Here is a 24,852-nt window from a genome sequence, read left to right as displayed (position 1 = left end):
GTATGTCACCATCTCCTTAGAAGATAGGGCAGTATCCTCTGTGTTGTGCCCCAAATGTTGAAATGGTTGCCCCTGCCTGGAGGCAATATTTATTGGGAAAACAGTCTAGTTAGGTTGAAGGCGAATGCAGCTACTGCATTATCTGGAATACATATGGGCAACCCAGAGGAGATATGCACCCAAGGAATTAGCCAAAGAATTGATATCTTAGGGTAGGGCTTGGCTAATGGAGGTGAAAAGGCAGTATTCTGAACCAGCTCATTGGTCTGTGACAATTCCGTGCTGTTTGTCAGCTTCTATAATATTTAAGGCCACATCCCCTTTTAGACATCTGCCTGAGTCATTCCCGGTAGATGATGGTAAGATAAAAAGTTCTGTGACTTATCGTAGTTGATAAACATTATCAGAGTTCCTGCACTACTTAGTTTTTGTGCAGGCACCCAGTTAAATGCCCAGAGGTAGAATATTTTCAGGTTTTGACTATAAATGACAAGGCTTAGGTGGCCTAGGTCTCTATTCATGTAATAAAGTGTAATTAATATTCATTATAAATGTATAACAACCTGGAACTCATTTTGTGGAGTCAATATTAGCTACAGAAAAGGCTCAAATTATGCTTATACAACTGGTCTTTGAAAGGGCAGGCGAGAGGCCAGTGCTGCACAGACAGGAAGGGGAGTCAGGAGCCAGTTAGCTCTGTCCTCTCTTTAAGTCATTCTTGCCGTTTACGGCTCTTCTTAACAAGCTGTTTTCTTGTCTTAGCTAAGTGCTTAATATTGCTTTTGTATTTCTAAACACAAATGTGATTTTATTTTCTCAAAGTTGCACTCTTGATTTGGTAATATAAATAAAACTTTGATTGGCTTGGTTGCTTCAAGCGAATCACTGTATATTTTCTTTCATAGATCATTAAGTACTTTAAATGTTGATTGATGTTGTAATACTGTACTTTATTTTTAACACAAAACTTGGCCAGACAGCGAAAATATTTGCCAGGAGAAACAATTTTGAAAAAGACAGATTGGCTTTTGTTGCCCGAAAGTACATGGAGACTTGAATTATAGAAGCAAAGTATTGTTTTATTTCTGAGCATCTGTAGACTGATGATTAGTTGATACGCAGTTTCAACAGTTAAACAATATTAGGAAACTCACTTAAAAAAGTGGCATTTTATTTGCAATGCTTGATTCTGTCGTTGCCACCAGAGATGAAATGATTCAGTCTGGTCGAACATATGAAAAGGGAGCTATGTTGTGTATAAACACCAGTATTAAAACAGTAGATTATTGATGATTTCGATCATTCTTAGAGTACATAATTTTTAGTGTCCTGAATGTACAACTGTGGTTATGGGTTCAGGAAATTTACATGCCTTGTATGAAAAGTATGAAGATACCTTATCAGGCATTAAGTATTTAAGGAGAACCAGCTACTTGGCTTCCTGTTAGATGCTATGTGAGATACTAGATAGGATCCTTTTTTACAGGGAGCTTAGTTAAGGACGTAAGATCACATGGATACACCATAGGTTCACAGTTTAAGACAGTGGTCATAACACAGTGCATATTTAGTTCCCCAAGAAGCCCATTAGGGTCAAGGGCATTCCATGGAGGAAAGGAATGGAGCGGAGCCCTAAACCAGTAGTAGGATTTCACCCCGAAAATGTAAGAACCCTCCCTACACCATCTCTCTTTCTTTCCTTTCTCCTCATCACTACCCTCCCATGGGAAAGTAACAATGAAAGGAAACCCTAAGAACCTACAGGCCCCCTATTTTAGTAGATGATGTTGGCGGGTGGAAGAGTTACTGCTACCCTTCCTTTTCAGAGTTGTTCTCTCAACGTTTTACCTGGAAGTGTTCTTTTTCAACGTAGTTCCAAAGACTTGTTTCACATGCCATCCTATATTTCAGTGATTTTTCAAACTCAGTCCTCTATGGAGCAGACAGGACAGTGTCTTTCCTTAACTATTCTGAGTTGATCAGAGTTCAGAATTTCTATGGAAGTGTCATTCATGGGAAAATACACGCCTATGGGAACCTCAGCTACAGCTGAACTGGTAAAAGATGTGTTGTCTTGCTATATTTATGGCCAAATTTGACATTTTCCTTCCTTTACTGCTTGTTCTCTACCATCATCCTGGAGATAAATTCCTGTTTAAATGAAAATGATTGGATAAAATTGAAATAGCACAAAGTAGTTCTTGTTTTGATAACTGTTATTCAAAAGGGTGGTGAATTTTATGGTATGCAAAAAAAAAAGTTTTCATAAACAATACAAGTTTAGATTCTAGCTTTGGGAAAATCTTTTGGTGTGTCTGCCATTTTATAGCTGTGTCTTAAAGGGCCCCATAACTATTATTTTCTTTTTCTTAAGAAGGTTTGGTGCTCTTTTAAAAATCTTCTATGAGTTGAGAATGGAAAATTTCCGTAGAGTGTTTTTTTAAAGAAAATCTAGAAGAACATATAAAACGAGCCCCAGTAAACCTACTGTAATATGAAGCATAAAAACATGTTTTAAAACTATGAATATAAAAGAAGTTTAAAATGTTTTTCATGGAACTACTTTTATGGTGCTGGATGGTAGAGTTTTTATTTTAAATAAAGACATTCTGTTTTCCAGGACATGATTTATACAAGAAAACATATAATGTCCTGTTGAACATAGGCCAAATACATTCCCAGACGCTTTGTTACCCAAACCTTTTGAGGGATTTCTTTATAGATGTTTTTGGCAGAAGTGGTGATTTTAGAGGAAACATATAAGAAATACCAGATGCAGTTTTCTGAATTGCCATAAATGGTTAAAAAATTATTTGTGATGATATAAACATCTGGGTATACTAAACAATGCCAAAATTTCAGTTAGCAAAAACGTTTGTATCAATTAGGTAAATAATTAAGCCCTTTTAAACTTAATGGTTATGATTTTAAATGTGTGTTTTATTAATTCTTCTAAGTATAAAGGAAAAAGTAAATTATGTAGAGATGAGAATGTTTTGAGTTAATGTTATTTGTGTATTTTCCCTCGTATGGATGAGTAATTCAGAACATAAATCATTTGTTCTTTTTGTCCTGTGTTCTCTTCTTCCCAGATATTCTCCCTTCCCAGAGAAAAATCAATCATTCTTTGTCAAAAATGTATTTCTTTCTGCTGTGTACCAAGCACTGAAATAGGCAGTGGTGGTCCAAAGATAGGGGACAAGGTCCTACTTTGAGGAGGCCTGCAGTCAGGCCCAAAGAGGAGGACTACACGCAATCACTTCCATGCAATGAATTGGTGACAGTGGTATGGAAGGGTGGAACAGACTAGTGAACGGTATGCTTGACCTCACTCAACTGGTGGATAGGTCCAGCTAAGCAGGCAGGGAGTTGGGGAAGAGCATTCTAGACAGAGGGAGCAATTCGTATGACTATGTGGTATAATGTGGAAACTGGTGAAGATCTGGGGACAAGTAATAACCAAAGGGAACGCAGAGGTGGAAGTGGCTTGCTATGTGGCGAAATGAAACTATAGGTATGGATCACAGCCACAAATTGTGAACTGGGGCCCAAATGACAATATAAAAGAGCAAATAGGACTGACACTATGGTGAATTGGAGAGTTTCTTACAGGGGCAGGAAATTCTCAGCTCCACACACAACGGTTGCCAAGCAGGAAGGCGAGCCCAGTGCTGCCAACTCTTCAGATCTTTCGAGGGACACTGGAAATGTAGACTTTTATATGAAATATTCCAATTTTTTAATATGACACAATTTTTCTAAAAACCCTTTGTGGGCTGAACAAAAGATTTCTTTGGGCCAAATTTAGTGTGTGCTGATATGCAACAGGGAACTTTCAGAAATGAGTTGAGGTTCAGTCTGCAGCCTAGAAAACTTTTTGTATAGTATATTTTCTATAGTGATGATGCTGTTCAGTAAGTAGCAAAATTATTATAATGATTTTACTTTTCACTGACAAAATTGCAGTGTTTTCTTCTGGGATATGGCTGGTTTGAGTGAACCTATAAAAGTTAAATATGTAACTTGACTCACAAGATTTAGTCTTTTAAAAAATTTTTGTTTTGATATGGAAAACTGCGGTACAAATGATTTGAATTCATACTAAAGAATTGAGGGAGGAGGGGGAAAATAAATTTGATCTGATTACGTTAAAAATGTTTATATAACATCTCTTTCAAATGCACTTAGTAACTCTAATTTAAGTATACAAATAACCCAGTAGACCTCAGCGTTGCTATTTCAGTTTAATCACAGATTCTGATCTAGTGAAATTCGAATTAATGAGGTTATATCAAATTAATAAAATTCTTTTCCTGTGAGTTCATTGCTAGGAAGTGGAATTTCAAAAATTACTTTTCAGCAATTAATAATTATAATTGTGGAACAAGAAAGCATTTACCATGTACTCTAGACCTTAAAATTCTGTGTCTGATATGGATGAACAGAATTGAGTTACAAGACAGCAGGTGCTAATATGTCTTAACTTCAAATGTAAATAAATATAAGATGCCTTTAAAAAAATGTTATTTGTTGTTATAATGAAAGTGATCTTGTGTAAGTTGAAATTCTGTAATAAAAAGACCATCTAATTTGTAGCTTTTGCTTTGATTATGTTTAACTAAATGAAGAGTCCACGTTTCCTTGTATTAGATTTAATATATCAGATTTAAATATTTTTTTAAGGTATCCAGTGCAGGTAAGACACTAGATCCAGTTTATTTACTGACATCTATAAGTGAAATCATCTTTCTAATGTTTTTTTCTTCCTTCTGTTGACTTGCCTTGGTTTGTAAAGTGACAGATAAGACAAATGGAGGAAAAATGATCACTGTTAATGATAACCAAAGTGATACATATTATTGATATTGGTTAGGGCTAGGTTCAAAGATGAACTCTTTAGTTATTTTAAGAAATCAGATGAATGAATACTGATGCTTTTTACGGCACTTTGCTCTTGAGAAAGGTCACATTTAATTACTCAGTAGATTCTCTCAAAATCCTTTAAGAAAAGCATGCTTCTTTTGCAAAATAGACAACAAAGTCTGGCCTGGTAACAGGACCGTGATTCATGTCCAGGTCTTGTGACAGGACCATGATTCCTATGCAGGCCTTCTGACTCTCCAGTGCTGTTCCAGCCACGTTCCTTTTCTCAGTCAGGTGACTCTTCAACCTGACTGAATCTTGTCCAAGAGAGCTTAGTCATGAAATAGCCAAATGGCTTTGTAAGGAGTGTGACCTAATTTCATGATGTTCTCGGAAGGCAGTGTAGAGTGCAGTGTTACTAATCACAAGTAAAATGTAAAATGATGGTGGGCTGATTTGTTGTAGTCAATTACGTTTTATGTTCAGTTTTCATTTTAAATCAAGTGATAAAAAGACCATGGGGCTATCTCTAGGCATTACAACAAAGAGGCTATGATATGGCAGGCTTGGGGATGTCGTATATTCAGAGTAAATCTCCCCCTAAACGAGAGTAAATCTCAGATGCTTTATTGTTCAGCTTTAAAAGTGTAACCCCCTGCCCCTGCCTTTTTTTTTTTTTTTTTGTAACTTTCAAAGAATTACTTTGGCATGTTAAATTATTTCACAGGGATATTGTATTTGGCTAAAAACCCATTTCTGAATAACCTGAATTGATTGTCCATATAAATGTGTTTTGCCTGCCCATATAAATACAGTTCTGATTTCAAATTGCTGTTTGAATTAGCGTTCAGGGTTTGTGGCGAGGTGTTCAGAATCTCTGATGGGAGGAGACAAAGGGCGCCCAGGGAAAGAGAGAGTCTGGAGGCACCTTTGAAGTTGGTATTTGACTTTCTTTTCTTTTCTAAACCTTTCCTAGTTAATACCACCCTTCCAATCCCTTACCCCAAATTCTGAGGGCTTTTTTCTAGACTCAAATATCAGAATACCTTTAAATTACTGTTTGAATTTGGAATAGCTCTCTGCATGCCTGCAAGGATATGCAGAGTTACCAGTTCTCTGTCACATTAGCTCAGGACTGACTTGTATTCTGATAGTGAGTTTAAAAAATTTTACCCTGTTATTTTGGCCTTAAGGATGTTTTGACCCTAACTTTCAGAACACAGAGATTTTAATCAAAATTATACCAATATTAATGAGTTTTCATCAAGAAAATATTTTTGACTTGAACTTTAAGACATTTCTTGCTCAGTTTTTCACAGAGCAAAATTAAGTTTTTCCAATTTATTTTATTAAAATAATTTTTATCAGAATCAACTCTTTGCTTTGTACATTTTACTCTGAAGATGTCTATTTGTCATTCGGCTTTGTCTCTTTTTTTAGTAAGAGGCAATATAGTGTGGTTATATTCTGGTGATGCTCCAAAGCCATCCTATCCAATAAAAACAGAATGCAAGCTGGGGCTGGCCCTGTGGCCGAGTGGTTAAGTTTGCGCGCTCGGCTTCAGCGGCTGAGCATTTCGCTGGTTCGGATCCTGGGCGCACATGACACCGCTCGTCAAGCCACACTGAGGCGGCGTCCCACGTGCCGCAACTAGAAGGACCCACAACAAAGAATATACAAATATGTACCGGGGGGCTTTGGGAGAAAAAGGAGAAATAAAATCTTTAAAAAAAAAAAAAACAACAAAGAAGAAAACAGAATGCAAGCCATGTGTATCATTTAAATGTTGTTAGTGGCCATGTTACAAAAGTAAAAAGATACAGGTGAAATTAATTTTAATAATATTTTATATACCCCAGTATATCTGGAATATTATCATTTTGACATGTAATCAATATAAAACATCATTAATTTTAGAAAAAAGTAGATAGAAGAAGGGAAATCTCAGAGAAGGAGAAGGTAGGGGTGGGGTAAGTTTGACCTCTGTTTCTCTGCTTCCTTTCTAGAGCTTTGGGGGGTAGTAGGGGAAGATGAAAGAGAAAACTGTGCCCCTCTTTACTCTGGGTCCTACTTTAGCTCGTGAGTGGAATGGTTAATTCAGAACCTCGACAAGAAATTAACTTACTTGCTGTTCTTCCTCTGAATAGTTCAGAGTTCTGTTTGCATTCAGAATGTAGTACTAGAAAAAGCCCAGAGAGCACCATGCGTTCGGTATACATGTGCCTATTAAGAATCTAAAATGTCCTACTTACTTAGACTTTAATAATAGTCTTGTTCTCTCCCTTTCTTTCTTTTTTTAATGTCCAAGTTTAAATTCCTTACTGGAAAGACAGGAAAGGAAATGTTTGTAGTAGATTTTCCGAACACAAACCTTGCTTTTATAATATGGTTATGGCAACCATCTCTATTTTGGTAAAGTTAGCATATTATATGAATTACATTTTGCAATTTAGGTTTTTGCAATTTAGAAAAACCACAAGCTACTGCACACAGTTAAACCGGACATTTTGTATATACATTTAGTACTGTAAATCAGAATTTTAGGTATTGTACACACAGAATGAAAACATAAAGCAGATGGACCTGGCCTAATCTGTAAGGTTCAGAGAAAACTTCTTTGAGGAAGTGACCTGGGAACTGAGACATGAAGAGTGAATAGGAGTTAATAGGCAGTGCCAATGGAAAAGAGCTTTCCAGGCAGAAGAAAAAAACATTTGCAGAAGTCTTGCAGTGGGAATTGAGAGTCTAGAAATCAACCATACATTTATGGTCAATTGAATTTCAACAAGGGTGCCAAAAGAATAGTTTTTTCAACATATGGTGCTGGAACAACTGGATATCTCTTGCATAAGAATGAAGTTGGACCTCTATTTCAGACCATGCACAAAAATTAACTCAAAATGGATCATAGACCTTCATTTTAGAGTTAACACTATAAGACTCTTAGAAGAAAACATAGGAGTAAATCTTTGTGATGTTGAGTTAGACAGTGGTTTCTTGGATGACACTAAAAGCACAAGCAACAAAAGAAAAAATGAATTAGACTTCATCGAAGTTAAAAACTTGTACTTCAAAGGATACTATCAAGAAAGTGAAATGACAACCCACAGAATGGGAGAACATATTTTCAAGTCGTATCTGATAAGGGAATTTGCATCTGGCTACTCCTGGGAGAATCAGCACAACTCAAAGAGGACATTTGTGGAAGGAGGTCGCAGTGGTGTCTGGGGAGCGTGGTCTCGATTTGAAGAGTAGAGCTCTGCTGCGCGCAGCCTCTGCTTCATCTCTTTCAGAACCGACTCGTAATCTAGCCTGTAGTTCATTATCTCCTTTGGCTAAAACTGTCCGTCTCTGGGGTGACAGGTGGAAAGCCCGTGGGCCTGGCTGAGGGCTCTTTAGTCTAGGAATGCCTGGCCGTGTGGCATGGTTGATATCTCCTGTTGTGATTCTAGACTTCACCTTTAATACTGCTCAAATTCCAACTCTTCCACCAAGCTTTTACAGATTTTGCTTCCTGTTTAAATAAATAGACTTTCAAAATAAAATAGTCCAAACGTCCTTCTAAATGAGTCATAACCTATAGTAGTTTGATTAGTATGTTAGAACCAGTGATCTGAATTGTGTTTGGCAATTTATTACCCCAGAATACTGTGCCCTCTTAGCTACATCCTGAACCATGTGTTAGAGCTGCTACAATTACATCCATGGTTGTGTTAGAAACTCTTCTTAGTCATTTCACCAAGAAACAGAGTCCAGCCAGGAAAAAGGAAAATCTAAAATTGTCCTTTCCACTTCTTCCCATTAAAGAGTGGCTCTGGAAATGTTTCAGCAAGAAAGCAGTGGTGAAAATTTCTTCCTTACTGTTAAGTTTCTGAAGAGAATGAAAACCTTTTTTTGGTTTTTAAATTTTCTCTTAGAGAGTTGATTCCTTTATTGGGGTTAAACCATGTGAATTAATGTGTACTCTGACCTCCAGGTAATTTCTGTACCAGAGAGCCTAGTTCCCTGAACCAAAGAAGAGATGGAAGTGATTGAATATTCCTGATTAGAATAAGTGCATATATTCACAATTCACAGTAAAGATGTGCTCTCATTATGTGCTCATCTAGACTGTTTTAATCAGTTAATGACTGTCTTTATTCACATGTTCTAAACAGATCAGCTCCGACAAGAAATGCTGGATGAGGTACAGAAGAAACTGATGAACTTGGTAAACAGCACAGAAGGAAAAGTGGACAAGTATGCTATGCCTTTTAACTTTTATATGTTTTATGGAGATTACTTTTATGGCAAAAACATCTACATGTAGATGTTTATATGTGATGAAGTTTTTAAAAAGCCTTTTCTTTTTCTTCGGTAGTGATGAGGTGTAGGTGGTTTTAATGAGGGGTCAGCAGAATAACTTCTCTTCTCTGGGTTTTAATAGGTCTTTCTCAACTCAAATTCTTTTTCTCAAAACCATATGGAAGAGTTGAAACATCACCACAATGTGATGTACTTAGAAAATAAAAACTTTATTCTTAGCGTTCTTTTTTGCTCTCTTTACTGTCCTTAAATGAACATATCTTGCTCAAATGTATTAGGTCTGAAGCCTAGGTATATATCTAATATATCATTAATATTTTAAAGATTTAGATATTATTAGCAAATTATTGATAAATGTGAATGGGGAAGTAAAAGCATAACTATTAAGCACAAGAACTATCATCACCATTTTAAGTAAGGAGGGAAAAATCTGACGTGTCTCCTTAAGATAGACGTCAACCCAGACAGGCACTGAGAATACTAACGAGGCACCATCTTAGTTGAGTATTTACTTGAAGAAAGTGGGTGGCTATTAAGTGATGTTTTAGAAGGTAGACATTTTGGGTTGTTTGAGATATTCTTTTGTATTTCTGTGGCATCCATTGTTGAAATGTTCTTAATTAGACTTGTCAAGATTTTTTTAAAAGTTACTTTAAAATATTTTATTGTTTGGTGTTTTTTATAATTATCATTTAAGTATAAATATTTATATGATTAGTGTTTATTGTTTGGGTATACTAAATATTTGGATGACTGTTGAGTTAGCTTGAGCTGTTTCTGTCTTCATTTTCTTAGAGTGCTAATGAGAAACCTCTTCATTGGACATTTTCACACACCAAAAAATAAGCGTCACGAAGTATTACGATTAATGGGAAGCATCTTGGATATCAAAAGGGAAGAAATGGATCAGGTAACTGAACAATGAAAGACATTCTGAATACGTTTATAACTAAAATAGTGCCATCATATAAAATTGTTTTCTTTTACTTTATATTATATAACTTTTCCTGAATACAGTTTTCTCAATAATGTGGAAATGGAGTCATTTCATACTATAATGAAGAAGTGGATTTGTCCAATTTGTATATTAATTTAAATATTTTGTAACTTATAAGCCCCCTCTCATATCAGAATGCTGAAATTTTAAGACAGGACAGTCCTCATCTTTTATTCAAAGTAGTGCTTGGGATGACCTGTCATTGTGTTTGTACCCTTTATCAGTAGGAAACATACATTTCATCATATTTGTAGCCTGTGTCAGTAGGAAATGTTTACTAGGAATTGCACTTGAAAAGTGTGGTTTACTACATCTGAAATCATATAAAAATTGTTCTTATTTTTTCTTTTCTAGTATTGATAATATTTTTCTGTTTTAAAATAATCTTTCAGTTGTTGAATGAAGATCAGGGCGGTGTCACCAGGTGGATGACTGGCTGGCTTGGCGGAGGATCAAAAAGTGTCCCCAACACACCTCTGAGACCAAATCAGCAGACTCAATATAATAGTGTAAGAGCTGGTTTTTCTTGCTGAGTATGAATGGTGAAGTGATTGTATATCACATTCATTTGCAAAGAATCAGATTTCCTTTTTAGGTTATTTTATACAGCCCTTTCATTTTAGAGTTGTGGAAACTGAGATCCAGAGAGGGGATTAGCTTAAAGATAATAAGCCAATTTTAATAATTTAATTTCATATATTTTATTTATCTGGTACTTTTATTTTTCAAGGTATTAACTCTTCCTTTCTTTGTATTTAGTCATGCTGCTCTAGGCACACGATCATTTGTTTGTCTTATGACTAAATTATCAGATTCCTAAAGACAGGCTCTGTTTTCTCCGTGTGTGTATCTCCCTAGTCATTGAGCTAATGAATACTTAGTGAGCACTTGCTGTGTACCAGACTGTCCCAGGCACTGGGGATGCAGCAGCAAAGCAGACAGACAAGTGCCTGCCGTCAACCAGCTTACATTCTGGTAGGAAGAGGCCTCTAATAAACACGAAAACATAGTGCCTGGTGTCTAGTAGCTTGAGATGAATGTTAATTGAATTGAGTAGTAAGTTAGAACGTGACATTTATTTCTTTCTTTATTTATTTTAATAAAGAAGAAACTGAGGATAGATGCCTTACCCAGAGCTCATTAAAGATAAAACTTTGTTTTAAATTGGATGGCATGAAATTTAATTTAAAGGAAAGGTCTACATTATGTTATTTTAATCTGATACTATTGTTGGTAGCAAATGCTATATTCATTGATTGTTACTTTAGAAAGATATGACTGTTTACTACTAGTATTCTGTCAATATAATTTTTTATGTCTATGTAAACACTTATTAAAATGATTTAAGACTTGATATCTTAAGTGCCATTGATGGCAAGAAATCTGTTATCAGATGGCTAATTCTGACCATAAGGTTTGTAATGAGTGTTGTCATCAAAGATTATTGATTAAATTGTTAAAGTTTTTAATTGATACCTATGTAACTGAAGTGCTAGCAGTTTTAAATTGTTCATAAAGCTTATTTATAAAGAAATGATTCAGATGGCATGATTAGTTTTTAATATTTAATTAGAACAGCTGGCACATTTTTTTAGTTGTATTGAATATAATTTTAAAATCTGACTTATATAACCCAAATATTTTCTTCTTAGTCTTTTTCAGAACTTTTTGTAAAATTTCTGGAAACGGAATCTCATCCATCTGTTCCACCACCAAAGCTTTCTGTTCATGATATGAAACCTCTGGATTCACCAGGAAGGAGAAAACTAGATACAAATGTACCAGAAAGTTTTAAAGGTAAAACCAGATATTTATTTTTTCTATAATTTAAAAAAATCAAATGCTTAATTTATAATTATGTTTTACAGGGATATTAACGAAATTCTTAGTGTTTTTGAAAATGTGCAGTGACTTCTTCCCAAATTCCAGTAAGGCATTAGGTTTTGACTTCATATATTCTTAGCAATAGAAATCTGATATTTAATTGGCTTAGATTAATTTAAACAACATGAAATATTTTCCCTTTGTGTTTCAGAATAATTATTCTCTCTGCATAAGCCACTTTGAATTATTCTTGGAAGTAGTGGTGAACTGGTAAACCTTTGCTTGATCACCTGTTTTCCTTTCTCACTAGTGGTGCTTATTGCTAATCAGAGTTAGAAGTGTAGTTTATAGTTAGAGAAAGATTTTTTTCACTGTGAATATCTAAGTGTTACACTCAGTTACCAAACCTTGGTATGTTAATAACCTTTATAAGAGCAGTTCAGTAAACTGGCTTAGACATCCAAGAACGTTGTGATCTGCCTGGAAGCAGATGGTTTGGTGGTTCTGCAATATGTGTACATAGTTTTCTATCCCACTGGGTTGTAAGGGTCTTATTTATACTCATATCCCCTATATTGGTATTAAGTAAAATTTCTTGAGTTGAAATTGAAGTATAATCCATTAGACCATAGATTCTTTATTTTATCTGAAATCTTCATATTTTAATATGGATTAACATGTTTGCTAGTTGGATTGTAAAGGTATTGTTATTATACACTCAAGTTTATATCACATATCAGATACTTAAATTTGGATAAAATGTTACAAAATTTATATTCTGAAATTTTAAGAACTTCCTTAGTCATTTAGACAAATTATTTCTATTTTCCTGAACTTTTATAGATGGAGAAAATGGTAAAATTTGTTGTTTAGGTAAAAGGTTTGGCTGCTAAATTTAGTGAAAAGTCTTAACTTTATCTAACAGGCGTAGACTATACAAAACTTTTCTTGTTAGACTAGATTGTGGCATCTTGAAGCAGCTTCCAAAATTCATTACGACACGGTCTGCCCTCCACCCTTCCCTTCTTCCCTCTCTGCCCTCTTTCCTGCTCTCCCAGCTTCAGTTATCAAGTCCTGTGCGCAGCTTGACTTGTGTTGATCAGAGGCAAAAGCCAGCGATGTTCTGAGTTGGTATAGGGTTTGCATGAAAAAAAGCAAGCTTAGTTTTTAACCCTGGATTTGGAAGTGTGTGGTGAGGGTGCTGCTAAGTAGCACCAGAAGCTTTTCCAGAGTTTGGGAAGTTGTCATTCACAGCAAAGCGCAGCTTGGGGACCTAGGCGAGATCGATGATGAGTAAATTTGATGAATTTGTCTCATTGCTCTCTTTGTTTTAGAGTCTTCTTTTATTTGAATTTCCCATTGGGAAAGTGGGCACCTTCAAGGGGTTGCTTGACTCTTAACAGTAAGGTTGTTGGTGGTCTTGGGTAGTAAAGCAGAATTTTATCCACTCAGCATTAGGACATAAACCAAATACCTGTTCCGATAAAAACCAATTGTTCCGGTAACTTTATGGAGAAATGATTTGATCAAGAATTGTTTTCAAACCTTTCAATGTCTAAAAGATGATCTGGTAATATAATCCATATATTGGTTTTTCTTTGGGTAAGTTAATATGAAATCTGATTGTTATCAATGTAATATGTGTGCCAGTTCTTTTCATGAGCATCATAATTATTTGGGGGAAACGAGTTCTCAAGTCCATCTTTCAGATGAGTAGAGAGTTTGCCTTGTAACATGGGAAGCACCTTTTAAAAAGCTGTTACTGTAGTAACTGCGGTTTATCAGTTATGTAACTGGCATTTAAACACAGAACGACAACATTGGTGTGTTTAGTGAGGTCTAAGCTGCACACACAATCACCTCTCCCGGCCGCCTCCCATTCCTCTCACTGTCTCATCCTCCCGCACCCTTTTATGTTCATAGACCCTGCTTGTCAGATCCAGAATCCAGCAGCATCTGAATTAAATTTATTTAGGGGCAAAATCTGGGAACCTGAAACGCATGTACAGCGTTGACTAAAAAAAACGTAGGAGACTAAACAATTGCTATTTTATCCTTTAGATACAGCCGCATCCAGGTCAGGTAGAAGGGCAGATGTGAGTCCGTTCCTGGCGCCCCGCTCTGCGGCCGTGCCTCTCATCAACCCAGCTGGACTTGGACCTGGCGGGCCTGGGCATCTTCTTCTGAAACCCATCTCAGACGTGCTGCCCACCTTCACTCCTTTGCCGGTGTTGCCGGACAACAGCGCTGGAGTTGTGCTGAAAGAGCTTCTCAAGCAGCAGTAGCTGCTTCTCAAGGCAAAGACGACACACAGAGCACTTTAAAGAAAACGTGAACACTACGTGGATGTACTTGATCACAAGTGGCCTTTTGGGAGCAGTCATGTGTTTGTTTTCAGTTGTACTTTCTCTAAATTTAATAAAAATATTCTTATCTTAATTTTTAAAAAATACTCTGAATACTCTTAGAAATTGCAGGTGTCCCAGGAGGAGGTGTTTGCTCTGTTTGCTTTTTTCCTTCTCTGATTTGACCTAATTTAAGCTAGAAACATTTGATCTTTTCTCTTAATTTACAAGAATAAGAAAAATAAAAAGACAGACAAAAGTACCAGTAGCTCTATATCAGCTCTTTCTCATTTTCATGCTCTTTTAAGCTAGAGACGTGGCTTATCTTTTAAAGATAATCAAGAGATTTACAAAACAAAAAGAGGAAGAAAATAGTACTGGCCTGTCTGCATAGTGCAGAAAATTGATCGGAAACATATAGTAATCTTCAGAGAATTTTGTGTGGACAAGCCAAGAACAAGGTTGTCCCTGGGAGGTCGTAGTGTCCTGAAGTGGGATGTGTGTGTATTCCGTTCTATGCAGTCTTGTCAAGGACCCCTCGTGCTCCCCCTTTATAATCATAGCCACCTCCTTCCCTACCCTCCTCCTCAGCCTCTGGCAACCACTCGCTGCTCTCCGGCGCTATAACTTGCTCATTTCAAGAGTGCTGTATAAATGGAATCATACAGTCTGTGACCTTTTGAGATTGGCTTTTTTCACTGAGCTTAATTCCCTTGAGATCCATCCACATGGTTGCGTGCATTGGTAGTTTGTTCTTTTTTACTGTTGAGTACATATTGTAGATATATGATTTAGTTTGAAGAGCTAAGGTATCTTTCTAAAGGTTCCATTTTAAAACTGCTCACCCACATGCACACAACTCTCATGTAAGTGTTAAATCGTACAGCTGCGTTTATGTGACTATAATTAGCAATATCAGTACACGACGCCTCCTGCCTCTCTCTGAGGTGTTGATACGAGAGGTTGTCAAGCCAGAAGTCATCCGTTCTCGTCTTCGTGGTCATGAGGGATGAAGTCACTTCAGCGTCACCAACACCAGGTGTTTGGAACTTAAAAGTAAGGGAGTATTTCTTTAATTTTTTATAAACGTCATAAAAATCTTGACTTGGAACTTAATTATATCAGGATGTTCATGTTTGTATTAATTGTTGAAGTTGTACATTTAAAGACATTTCTTGCAAATTTTGTAAATTTCGATATGCCTTTCAAATAGAAGCATCTGTGTAAACAAGGGAAGGTGGTGATAATACTGATCAAGTATGTCAACAGGCCTCCTCCGGCCGGGGCTGAATTTGGGTGTTTGTAAACGTTGCCGTGGTTAACTGTACGCTTTCTGCTGTATTTAGAAGACCGGAAGTCTTTAAGTGTTGATGGGTAAAATTTTTCTGAAAAATTTAGTAACTGAGACATTGCTGCTTCAGAACATCCACTGTCTCCTTAGCTAATTTATTTATATTGCCATTGTTATTTCCTACACTTTAGAGGAAGTTGTCATACAAGTTCTATATTAGAACTGTCGAACTGCCTCCTGTCCGTTTTGCCCAGTATTTCTCTATGAAATTATTACTCTTAGGTTTTATATGATCCTTTCGAAGATACTTTGACCTTCCTAAATTATTTGCTGCTTGCCATGGAAGTTTCATTTCAGTGTGGAGCATCTGAAATAAAAGTTTCTGAGTTAAAAAAAGACATGATCCTTCATTTTGAAGAAATAGAACAAGCAGAAAAACTTTCTGTTTTAATTTGAAAAGGAGATGTATGATGGGTATTTAAGTAGCATGTCATCATATTTTAGATGCCTCTTATGACGTTGTGAGTATTTCCTTCCCTGCTCGAAACAGACTGTCCCCTCACCCTGTCGTTGAGCCTGAGTCTCGGAGCTCCTGTGGGTGGATTGCGTATCCAGACATCACAGCATGAGCGTACATGGCTGCTGTGGAACTGAGTATGTGGCCTCGTCCTAAAGCTGCAGCACCTCATGTTTCAGCTGTATCAGCACTGAGACTATAGCGCACTGGTCTGCAAGTTAAGTGTGTGTGGATCTAAACCAGACAGAACTCATCTACTTTTCTGAAACTAAGTTGTGTCGGAGATGAACCATCTGCTCAAGGAATCTCAGTAACCCTATGGTGATGAAGCATGTAATTCTCATGTTAGCAATAGGACATTGCTAACAGGAATTTTACTGCAATATTGTAACTACAGTAGTTTTACTGTTTACTTCTCTATAAACTCACTAGAATTTGTGGTTGAATTTTGCCTTCACGGCCACAGGTTTTGACAACATTCCTAATGGTTTTCAACTGCTCTACTATAGTAGAAAATCCATCCAGCCATGGGATTTGACTTCATTATAATCCTGCATCATAGGGTTGTCTGAGTTTTACTTCCTGCTATTATTGATTTAAAAGAAAAGAAGAAACAAAACCAAAACTAAACAACGAAAACATAGGGAAAAAGGAATGACTTCCTTAAAACCAGCCAATTATATGAATATCCCCCCGAATAAAGCCTCCAGGTTAATTGAAAGAGGGAAAAAGATTCTCAAAATACTTAATCAGTAAGTGGGAAAAAAACAGACTATATCTTAGGGGATGGGATTGATGGGAATTATTGAGAAAGCGCAATTGTGTGTCAAACAAATTTAGCATTTGAATTTGATTTAAAGCTAATGAATTTTTTCATATATCAACATATTTGAAGTGTCTTCCATCAAAAAAGTTTAATTTTGTAAATATCAAGTATAACTGATATTTATTTTATATATTCCTATGGAAAAAGCAATGGTACTTTTACTGTTCTGACATTTGTGATTATTTGCCACTCTTTACTTTTTAACTTATTGAGGTTTCTCTACTTAAAATGGATAAGTTGTCTTTTGATTTTTAGAGGCATATCTAAATGTGGGAAATTTACAACCCAACCTTAATATTGAGTTATGTTTTATAGAGCTAATGTCAATGCATTTCTGAATTTCTCAGGAGCACTGCAAGGCAAAAAAAATACTCCAAATAAAAATGATATATGTAAGTTGGCAATGTCTTCATCCACAATAAAAAAAATTTTTTAGCAAACAGCTGCTGACTTTTTCTTTAGAAGGGGGAGAAATGACTCACACATGTTTATAGCCGAGTTGATGAACTACTGAGGCGAGTGTCTTCAAGTGCTCACCGGATGTCTGCTGCTGGGGTGCCACTGGAGTCTTGGAAATGTTAAGAAAGAACGATTTATAGATGCTCAAAATTATGTATGAAAAGAGGATCTCAGAGGTTTCAGCCAGCCTTTTTTTTCCCTTCGGAGGTGGTACTATGTGTCATTGGGCTTTTGGTCTTTCTGCAAGATAATCAATTACATCTTCATTTTTTCTTAGATGTGGAACTTGAATATTTTCTTTAATTGAGGTCATAATAGTTTATAACGTTTCGAAATTTCAATTGTATGTTATTATTTGTCAGTCATCATTCAAATGTGCCCCTTCACCCCTATTCGCAATCCCCAACCCCCTTCCCCTCTGTGACCACCGATCTCTGGAAGTTGAATATTTTTAACTGTTCATATGATGGTGGGATTGGAAGGAACGTGGGTTTTAAAGTTGAGAGATGGATTGGAGTACTAATTTTGACCCTTTCTGTCTGACCTCTAACAAAATTAGTTTGATTATGGGGCTGATTTTTCTCATCTCTGAAATAAGACTCACGTAGTAAACGCACAGGGCTGTAAGGATCAACGGACACGCTCATTCGTAACAGTTAGTAAAAGAGTAAATGCGCCACCTGTGGGAATGCTTAATAAAGTCTACGGTTCTACACAGACGTTAGAAGTTGTGATTGTTACTGGCAAACAGTGGATCAGCATGCCAGAGTGGGGCGTTACTGAGGCCAAGGGTTGTTTCAAGAAGGTAAGGAGAGGTTGAAAGGGTGAAGGTCTTGCTGCTCTGGTGAGAGAAGCTTTAAGAAGAGTCCACTGGATTTAGGGACCATGAAGTCGTCGGCTTTGACTTAGAGCGGTGCTGGTGGAAAGTGGGAGCAAAAGCCATATTGTTAAGTGGGTTGAGTAGGTGATGAGCAAGTGGAGATAGTGTTGTGGGTACCTCTTCTGAGAAACGAGATTTTCAAGGGGAAAGAGGACGTAAGCACGAGACGAGTGGACTGGGAGACTGGAGCAAGTGTTAATGCTTACAGGAAGGACGCAGTTTAGATGGAGAGGCTGAAGAGAGTGGAAGAGAAGAGCTCCTGAGACGGGGAACTGATGGAGTCTGAACACATGGAGGGATTGGCCTTAGATAGGAAGGACTCCTTTAGTGGGGCAGGGAGATGCTGATAGCAGGTGCATGTGGGTGGAGGAAAGTTGTGGGGATTTTCTTGTGTGGGGTTGGCAGGGAGCTTTATCTGCTAAAAGTGAGCGGGGGTGGGGTGGTGTCTGAGGTTTGAGAAACTCACAGTCAAGTGGGAGAGACAGATGCGTGCAGATTACTAGAGAAGTGGGAGAAGTGCTCATGGCACACGTGCCAAGTGCTTGGAGGCCCTGAGTTGGGCCTGGCAGACCAATGGGAGGGAGAGTGGTTGTTAAGCACGTCTTGAAGCAAAATTTGAGCACCCTAGAAGGAAGCAAGCCAGCAAACAAAATGTCAGCAAGAAGTCAAACAGTTCTTGCCTTAACCAATTCTACTGGAATACAAGATGTTATTTAATCTGAACCTTGTTTTCCTGTTCTTTCGATTTAGGTCATGTGAATATAAGATCTATCTGAGGGTTTTACAGCCTGTTATTGTCATAATTTAATGCATCCAGTAAATTAATAATCCATTATAATTACCACAATATTTGTTTTGGAGATAAAGAAAAATTCAAGAATGTTAATAAATGGATCATTTAAGGCAAATATTTGAACCCTTAGTTGGTTTTCTGCCTCGGCTATTTCTGTGCATCCGTCTTTTAGCCCTCCTGGGGTTAAGAAATTAATAATTTGCACTATAATGATATTTTAGCTGTGACAATCTTCAGCTGTGGCTGTTTTTGCAAGAGTACTCTCCTTTTCAGCTCTAACATTTTTTGACTTCAGTAAACTATTCCTGACCCTCAAAAATTAAATCTCAGTGATTGAAAATATTTGTGAACTTAATGTAAGTAAGAGTTTGGTAAAGTTGTTTCTGGATATCCTTGGATTGTTAAAAATGTAAGATACATTATTTTTTGTAAAATATAAGGCATTTCGATGTTGGAGGACATTGTGAGAAGTTTCCTTCAAATGATGGCAAGTCAATCTCAGGCCTTTCTTGACCTGCCAGTCAATGGGCGTCCATTCTCAAATGCGTACATTTCCCAAAGGGCGGGGCCCATCCCCGGTGGTGAAGGGAAATAGGCTTCCTTTTAAAGAAAAGACTTGGAAACAAAGTAACATGAATTTGCTTCCGGTTTCCTATGCCGCTCCTTCCACCTAGGTGTATTTAAAACACCGCGGTATCATCTGTGAGTGAACACATTAATCCCTTTATAAATAAGGGATTTTCAAGCTCTCTCTCCGAATAAAAAGGGGGTGGTGATGATAAAGTTACAACTTCTACACTTAATGAGGTGATTTCTTTTTATTTTTGAAAACTTACATGGAATGTGTAGTTTTTGAAAGTGTTTGGAATCATTGCAAAGTCATCTCCCTAATGCTTTTGCCACATGGCTTGCACATTTAGGACTCGTGCGGTCTGGATCCGTGCCTTCCAGCCCTGCGGTTCTCTTCAGGACCGCACTGCCCGCTGCAGTGCCTGGGCAGGAAAATACTGATCACGGGGAAAATCCATCCTCCACAGAATTGCTCTTCGAGACATTAAGACTTCCATTTTTATAAGTCTCTTCACTTTTTTTTTTTTTAAGTCTCTTCACTTTTATTTTTTTCCCTCTGGACATTAGTTTTACTTGGTGAAAAGTAGTTTTACTCCTGCTTTCATCCTTTAATATTTGTGTGTGTCAAATATTTCAAACATTTAAGACTAGACGATAAATACACTAGCAGGGACATCTGGCTATGGCAGTGTGAAGAGACCGGCCAACCCAACCTGCAAAAAACAAATAGAAAACCAAAAACATGGTCACACATTATTTTGGGGGCTCTGGTAATGGACCAAAGGCGGACTAGAAATTGAAAATTGTTGATTTTTGAAAAATTTCTTGAGCTTCAAGTAAGAACTGCTGGAGTCTGTAGCCTTCTTGCCTGGGGCTTCCCCCAGCCCCCACCAATCCTCCCAGTTTTTCTAGCACCGAGCCCATCAGGAAAACCAGCAGCTTTGTTGCCTTCTAGGGGTGGACCCAATGGTGGGGAGGTGGAGGCTGTGCAAAAACCATGATTTTGTCAGTTGAAAGTGGTGAACTTGGGGAGGCCGGCCTGGAGGCATAGAGGTTAGGTTCGCATGCTCCGCTTTGGCAGCCCAGGGTTTGTGGGTTCAGATCCTAGGCACAGACCTACACACCTCATCAGCCCATGCTGTGGTGGCGTCCCCCATACAAACTAGAGGAAGAATGGCACAGATGTTAGCTCAGGGTCAATCTTCCTCACCAAAAAAAGAAAAAGAAAGTGGTGCGCTTAGAAGCAACTGTGGAGAAAACTCAGCTCTGCTAGCCTGAGTCCAGTTAGGGCAAGGGGCTGACCAGTGGAAATTTAGTGGAGAGACCCTAGAACTGAGAAAGCCGTGGAAGGGCCCCGGCTGTTGCACAGACCTGACTCACATGCAGAGAAGACTCGAGGGAGCCTGTGGGAAGAAATACCCCAGCTGACGTGAGACTGGCCTTTGAGCATTTCTCAGTCCACACACACATCCATGGGCGATGGATGGAAGCCGCGTGGGCCCGAGGTGTTCACCGAGCATAGCCTCTGCTGCCCCTTGAGCTGTGCGGGAGCAGCCTCTGGGAAGCCAGAGTGAGAGAGAAAAATGAGAATAGGAAAACAGCAGAGTCTCCCGGGGGGAGACAGATTCCTCAGTTTAAATCTAATCAAGTTTTTTTAAAAAACAGAAAAATACATCAGAATCAATAGCTGCTGCAATATAATCTAAATTGTCCAGATTTCAACCCAAAATTGTGAGTAATGCAAGGAAGAAAGGGTGACCCATACTCAGGAAAAAAGCAGTCACTGTGGCCTAAATGTTGGATTTCGCCCACGAAAACTTCAAAGCAGTGATTGTACATACAAAAATTACAGGAAAGTTTGTTCAAAGGATACAGAAAAAACACTTGCAGACTCATTACCCAGCTGTCGCAAATCTTAACATTACGCCATATTTCCTAAAGAAGTTTTAAAACTTTTTATTAGAAAAAATTTCAAACATAGACACAAAAGAGAGTAACATAATGAAGCCATGTACCCATCGCCCACTTCACTGATGATCAACTCAGGATTATCAACTCTCCTCTTGTACCACCACCTGCTTCCTTTGTTTCTTTTGAAAGTATTTTCACATGGCATGTCTTAAAACTGTAACAAATGAGGAGCCAATCTTGTTACTTTTTGTAGGACTGTAAGAGATGGTGGAACAGTATATGACTTTCCTGTTCCTGAACTCTCCAGGAATGTTGTTGAAATCAGACATCCCGTCTGGATACAGAGAGCAGCTTACATGGTTTCTCCTACATTTGATGTTAAAAGTCCTCTCTTCTATGCAGTATGATGATATATATCTTTTATGATATATGATAGTTACACATATTTTATACTTTTATTTGGCAAAATGAAAAGTTGACAGCATAATATTGTTGCAATTTTGGAGGGGGTTGATTTTACTGGTCTGATAAATTCAAGAATCTGGGAGCCACCAATCTTATTGTATATAGATTGTATATAGGAAAAGAGGTAATTTGAACATCATCCTATTATAAAATTATATTAGATCGTTTGCCCCAAACCTCAATCCATATTAAGGGTTAGAAAACAAAAATGAAACAGAGATGGCAAATAGAAGAATGTCGTTAGCTATTTTCTTGGGTGCAACCCTGGGGCTCTGTGACAAACAGTGTGATTGCCTGCAGTGTTTTTTGTTGTGGGGGTTCCATATTCTACACGTGGTTATATGTTAAAACCACAGTCAGTTAAAACAATCCATAAGAAAAGCCCATGTGTTTTCTTGATTCGCTGAATTTCCTGAGAATTCCAAGTATGCACAGAAAATCCTGACAGCCCTGAGCAAGTTGGTTACATTAAACTGCAGTTAGAGACCACCCAGGAGAGGAGAAGAAATCCCGGAGCAGTGGTTCGAAAACCCAGGTCCCAAGCTCTGTCCTGCCTCTGATTGTAGGATCTTTGGTAAATTAGTCTCTCTGGGCCTTAGTTTTTCACATTTGTAAAATTAGGAGGTTACAGGAAATGCTTTGCAAGGTTCAGGGCTCGATCACCTTCTCCAGGCAATGTCCTACGTCGTTTTTTAAGTCCCAAGATGGGTGGGGGCACCTCCTTGTGCCTTACTTTGGCATATGCACACCTACTTACACTACTGACCCATCGGTGCCTCATGATAAAAAAGAGAGAAAGGTTTTTAACCTTTATTGAGAGCCTACTGTGCGTTGGCACCTGCTAGGTGCTTTATGAATCTCCTTTACAACACCAAAATATATTTTTGGCCCATTTTATAGCTGAAAACCTGAAGCTCAGCAAGGTTAAAAACTTTCTTAGGGTTCCGTGTTTGTCAGGATTCCCCAGAGAAACAGAACCAATATTTCTAAAGGTCATTATATGCTTACCACAAACATAACACTGAGGACAGAAACTGTGAAGGATGGGATTAAGACATCTAAATACATAAAAATGTAACGTGTATGTTTCCAAAAATGTCATAACTAAGACTAAAAGGCAAAAGACATACTGAGGAAAATATTGGCAACATAAATGACAATGAACTATCTTTACCATAGAAATAAAGATGGGCACAGAGAGTAGAGAGATCATTGGTGCTCTTTAGGGTTTCTGGCAGAGGTTGGTGCTTGTCTTCTGATAACCACTGTCTGCTTTCACAGTAAGAAAACTCTAGATTTTCAGGTAAGTAGACTCATGATCTCTCAGAACACAGACTACATCTCCCAGCGTCCTTTGCAGCTAGGTTCAGCTATCAACTCTCTCCTGCTTTCTGAAATGAGGGTGTGGTGGCGGTGGGCCGTTTTGGACCATGTAGAGGGAGGTCAACACCCTAGAGAGACTGCCAAGCAACAAGATAGAAGGAGCCTGAATCTCTAGGACCTTCAAGGGAGAGAACTGCCATGCTACCCTAGACCACCCCCACCTACAAAGTATGATGTGAGAGCGTATATCATTTTATCATCAAACATAATCATGGTGCTATTTCTATTTTTAAAAACCCACAAACCACCATCCCTAAAGCCTCAAACCAAAACCACCACTAGGGTGGGATCCTTTTGACTTTTTTTATTTGTTGACAGGTAGTGAACTAATTACCCTGACTTGGTGCCTCATAAATCAGGAGAGGAAGTGGGTTTGGGAAACATCCCATAAGAAGCTGAACATTTAGGTCTGCAAAGCAAGAGAGAAGTTAGGGACGTGAGAGGGATTTATTTGAGAGTCATCTGCATAATGCTGACAGTTTGTGGGACCTATGTCCCGTAACAGCTTCGAGACCGGTGACATTCCCAGGACAAGAGGGCAGTGAGAAAGGGCAGAGAGGCTGGATCTAAGTTTGGGGGACTCTTTGGTTAGAGAGGAGGAGAAAGAAAGGGGCTCGAGAAAATGCAGTCAGTCATAGTAGTTAAACTAGGATAAATTAAAGTCATGGACACAAGAGAGAAGATGGGTCATCAAGGGTGAAATCCTTCAAAGAGACAAAAGAACAGTTCGGAGGGGAGAAAAGATCATCGCATTTGGCCACGAGCTCACTAGGAAACTTAGGGAGCACCATTTTGGGTGAATGGTGAGGACATGGCCAGATTTCAGGGGGTTAAACTGGGACTAGGTGGTCAGGAGGTGACTGAGACACTCATTGAGAAGCCTGGTGGAGGAGGAGAGCAGGAGCCACTGGGGCATCGGGAACAATAGAAATTCTTCCCCCATCCCAGGATGGGAAGACCTGTGGCGTGGGGCTGCTGCCCAATACCGTTCTTAGGCATTGGCTGTTATTTTAGTTTTCTGATCATTTGGGGCCAAATTTGGATAACATGAGAAGTGAAAGGCTTTATTAATACTAAGAATAGAAAAAGAGAAGGTAATGATGGAAGGCTCCAAGGACTTCCGGAGTGTTCCTGGGGAGCTGGGACGAAGGGAGGGAATTAGCCCTATAAGCAGTAAGTCGGAGAAACCAAGGCTTGGTCAACTGGAAGGAGTGAGGACTCTAGAACCAAATGGGCTTGGTTTGGGCTCCAGTTTAGACTGTTTAACAATGATCTGTGTGGCCCTAATCTCTCTGGGTCTGTTTTCTCATCTATAAAATGGAGGGTCTTCCATTTTACAGAGTTTTCATGGGGTCAAGAGAGAGAGCGCGTGCAGAGCCCAGCACAATCACAGACGTAGACTAACACCCTCCTCCCTGTTTTC

General features: G+C 38.2%; 1 protein-coding gene across 3 annotated transcripts in view; it reads left to right on the top strand.

The window, feature by feature from the left end:
• Positions 1-17,408, top strand: part of TRIP11 (thyroid hormone receptor interactor 11) — a 63,492-nt gene extending 46,084 nt beyond the window's left edge. For 2 of the 3 annotated variants that reach the window (XM_046647528.1, XM_046647527.1), the window contains exons 17-21: positions 9,021-9,102; positions 9,964-10,078; positions 10,558-10,674; positions 11,818-11,962; positions 14,051-17,408. In XM_046647528.1, coding sequence (XP_046503484.1) covers positions 9,021-9,102; positions 9,964-10,078; positions 10,558-10,674; positions 11,818-11,962; positions 14,051-14,274 — 683 coding nt within the window. In that variant the 3' untranslated portion in view covers positions 14,275-17,408. Of the gene's footprint in view, positions 1-9,020; positions 9,103-9,963; positions 10,079-10,557; positions 10,675-11,817; positions 11,963-14,050 lie in introns of those variants that run through there. The other variant, XM_046647529.1, reaches the window with a different exon arrangement.
• Positions 17,409-24,852: the final 7,444 nt, after the last annotated feature.

This window comes from Equus quagga, chromosome 20 (genome assembly GCF_021613505.1).
Source record: "Equus quagga isolate Etosha38 chromosome 20, UCLA_HA_Equagga_1.0, whole genome shotgun sequence".
Classification (NCBI taxonomy): Eukaryota; Metazoa; Chordata; class Mammalia; order Perissodactyla; family Equidae; genus Equus; species Equus quagga.
This window is presented reverse-complemented; position numbering and strand designations above follow the sequence as displayed.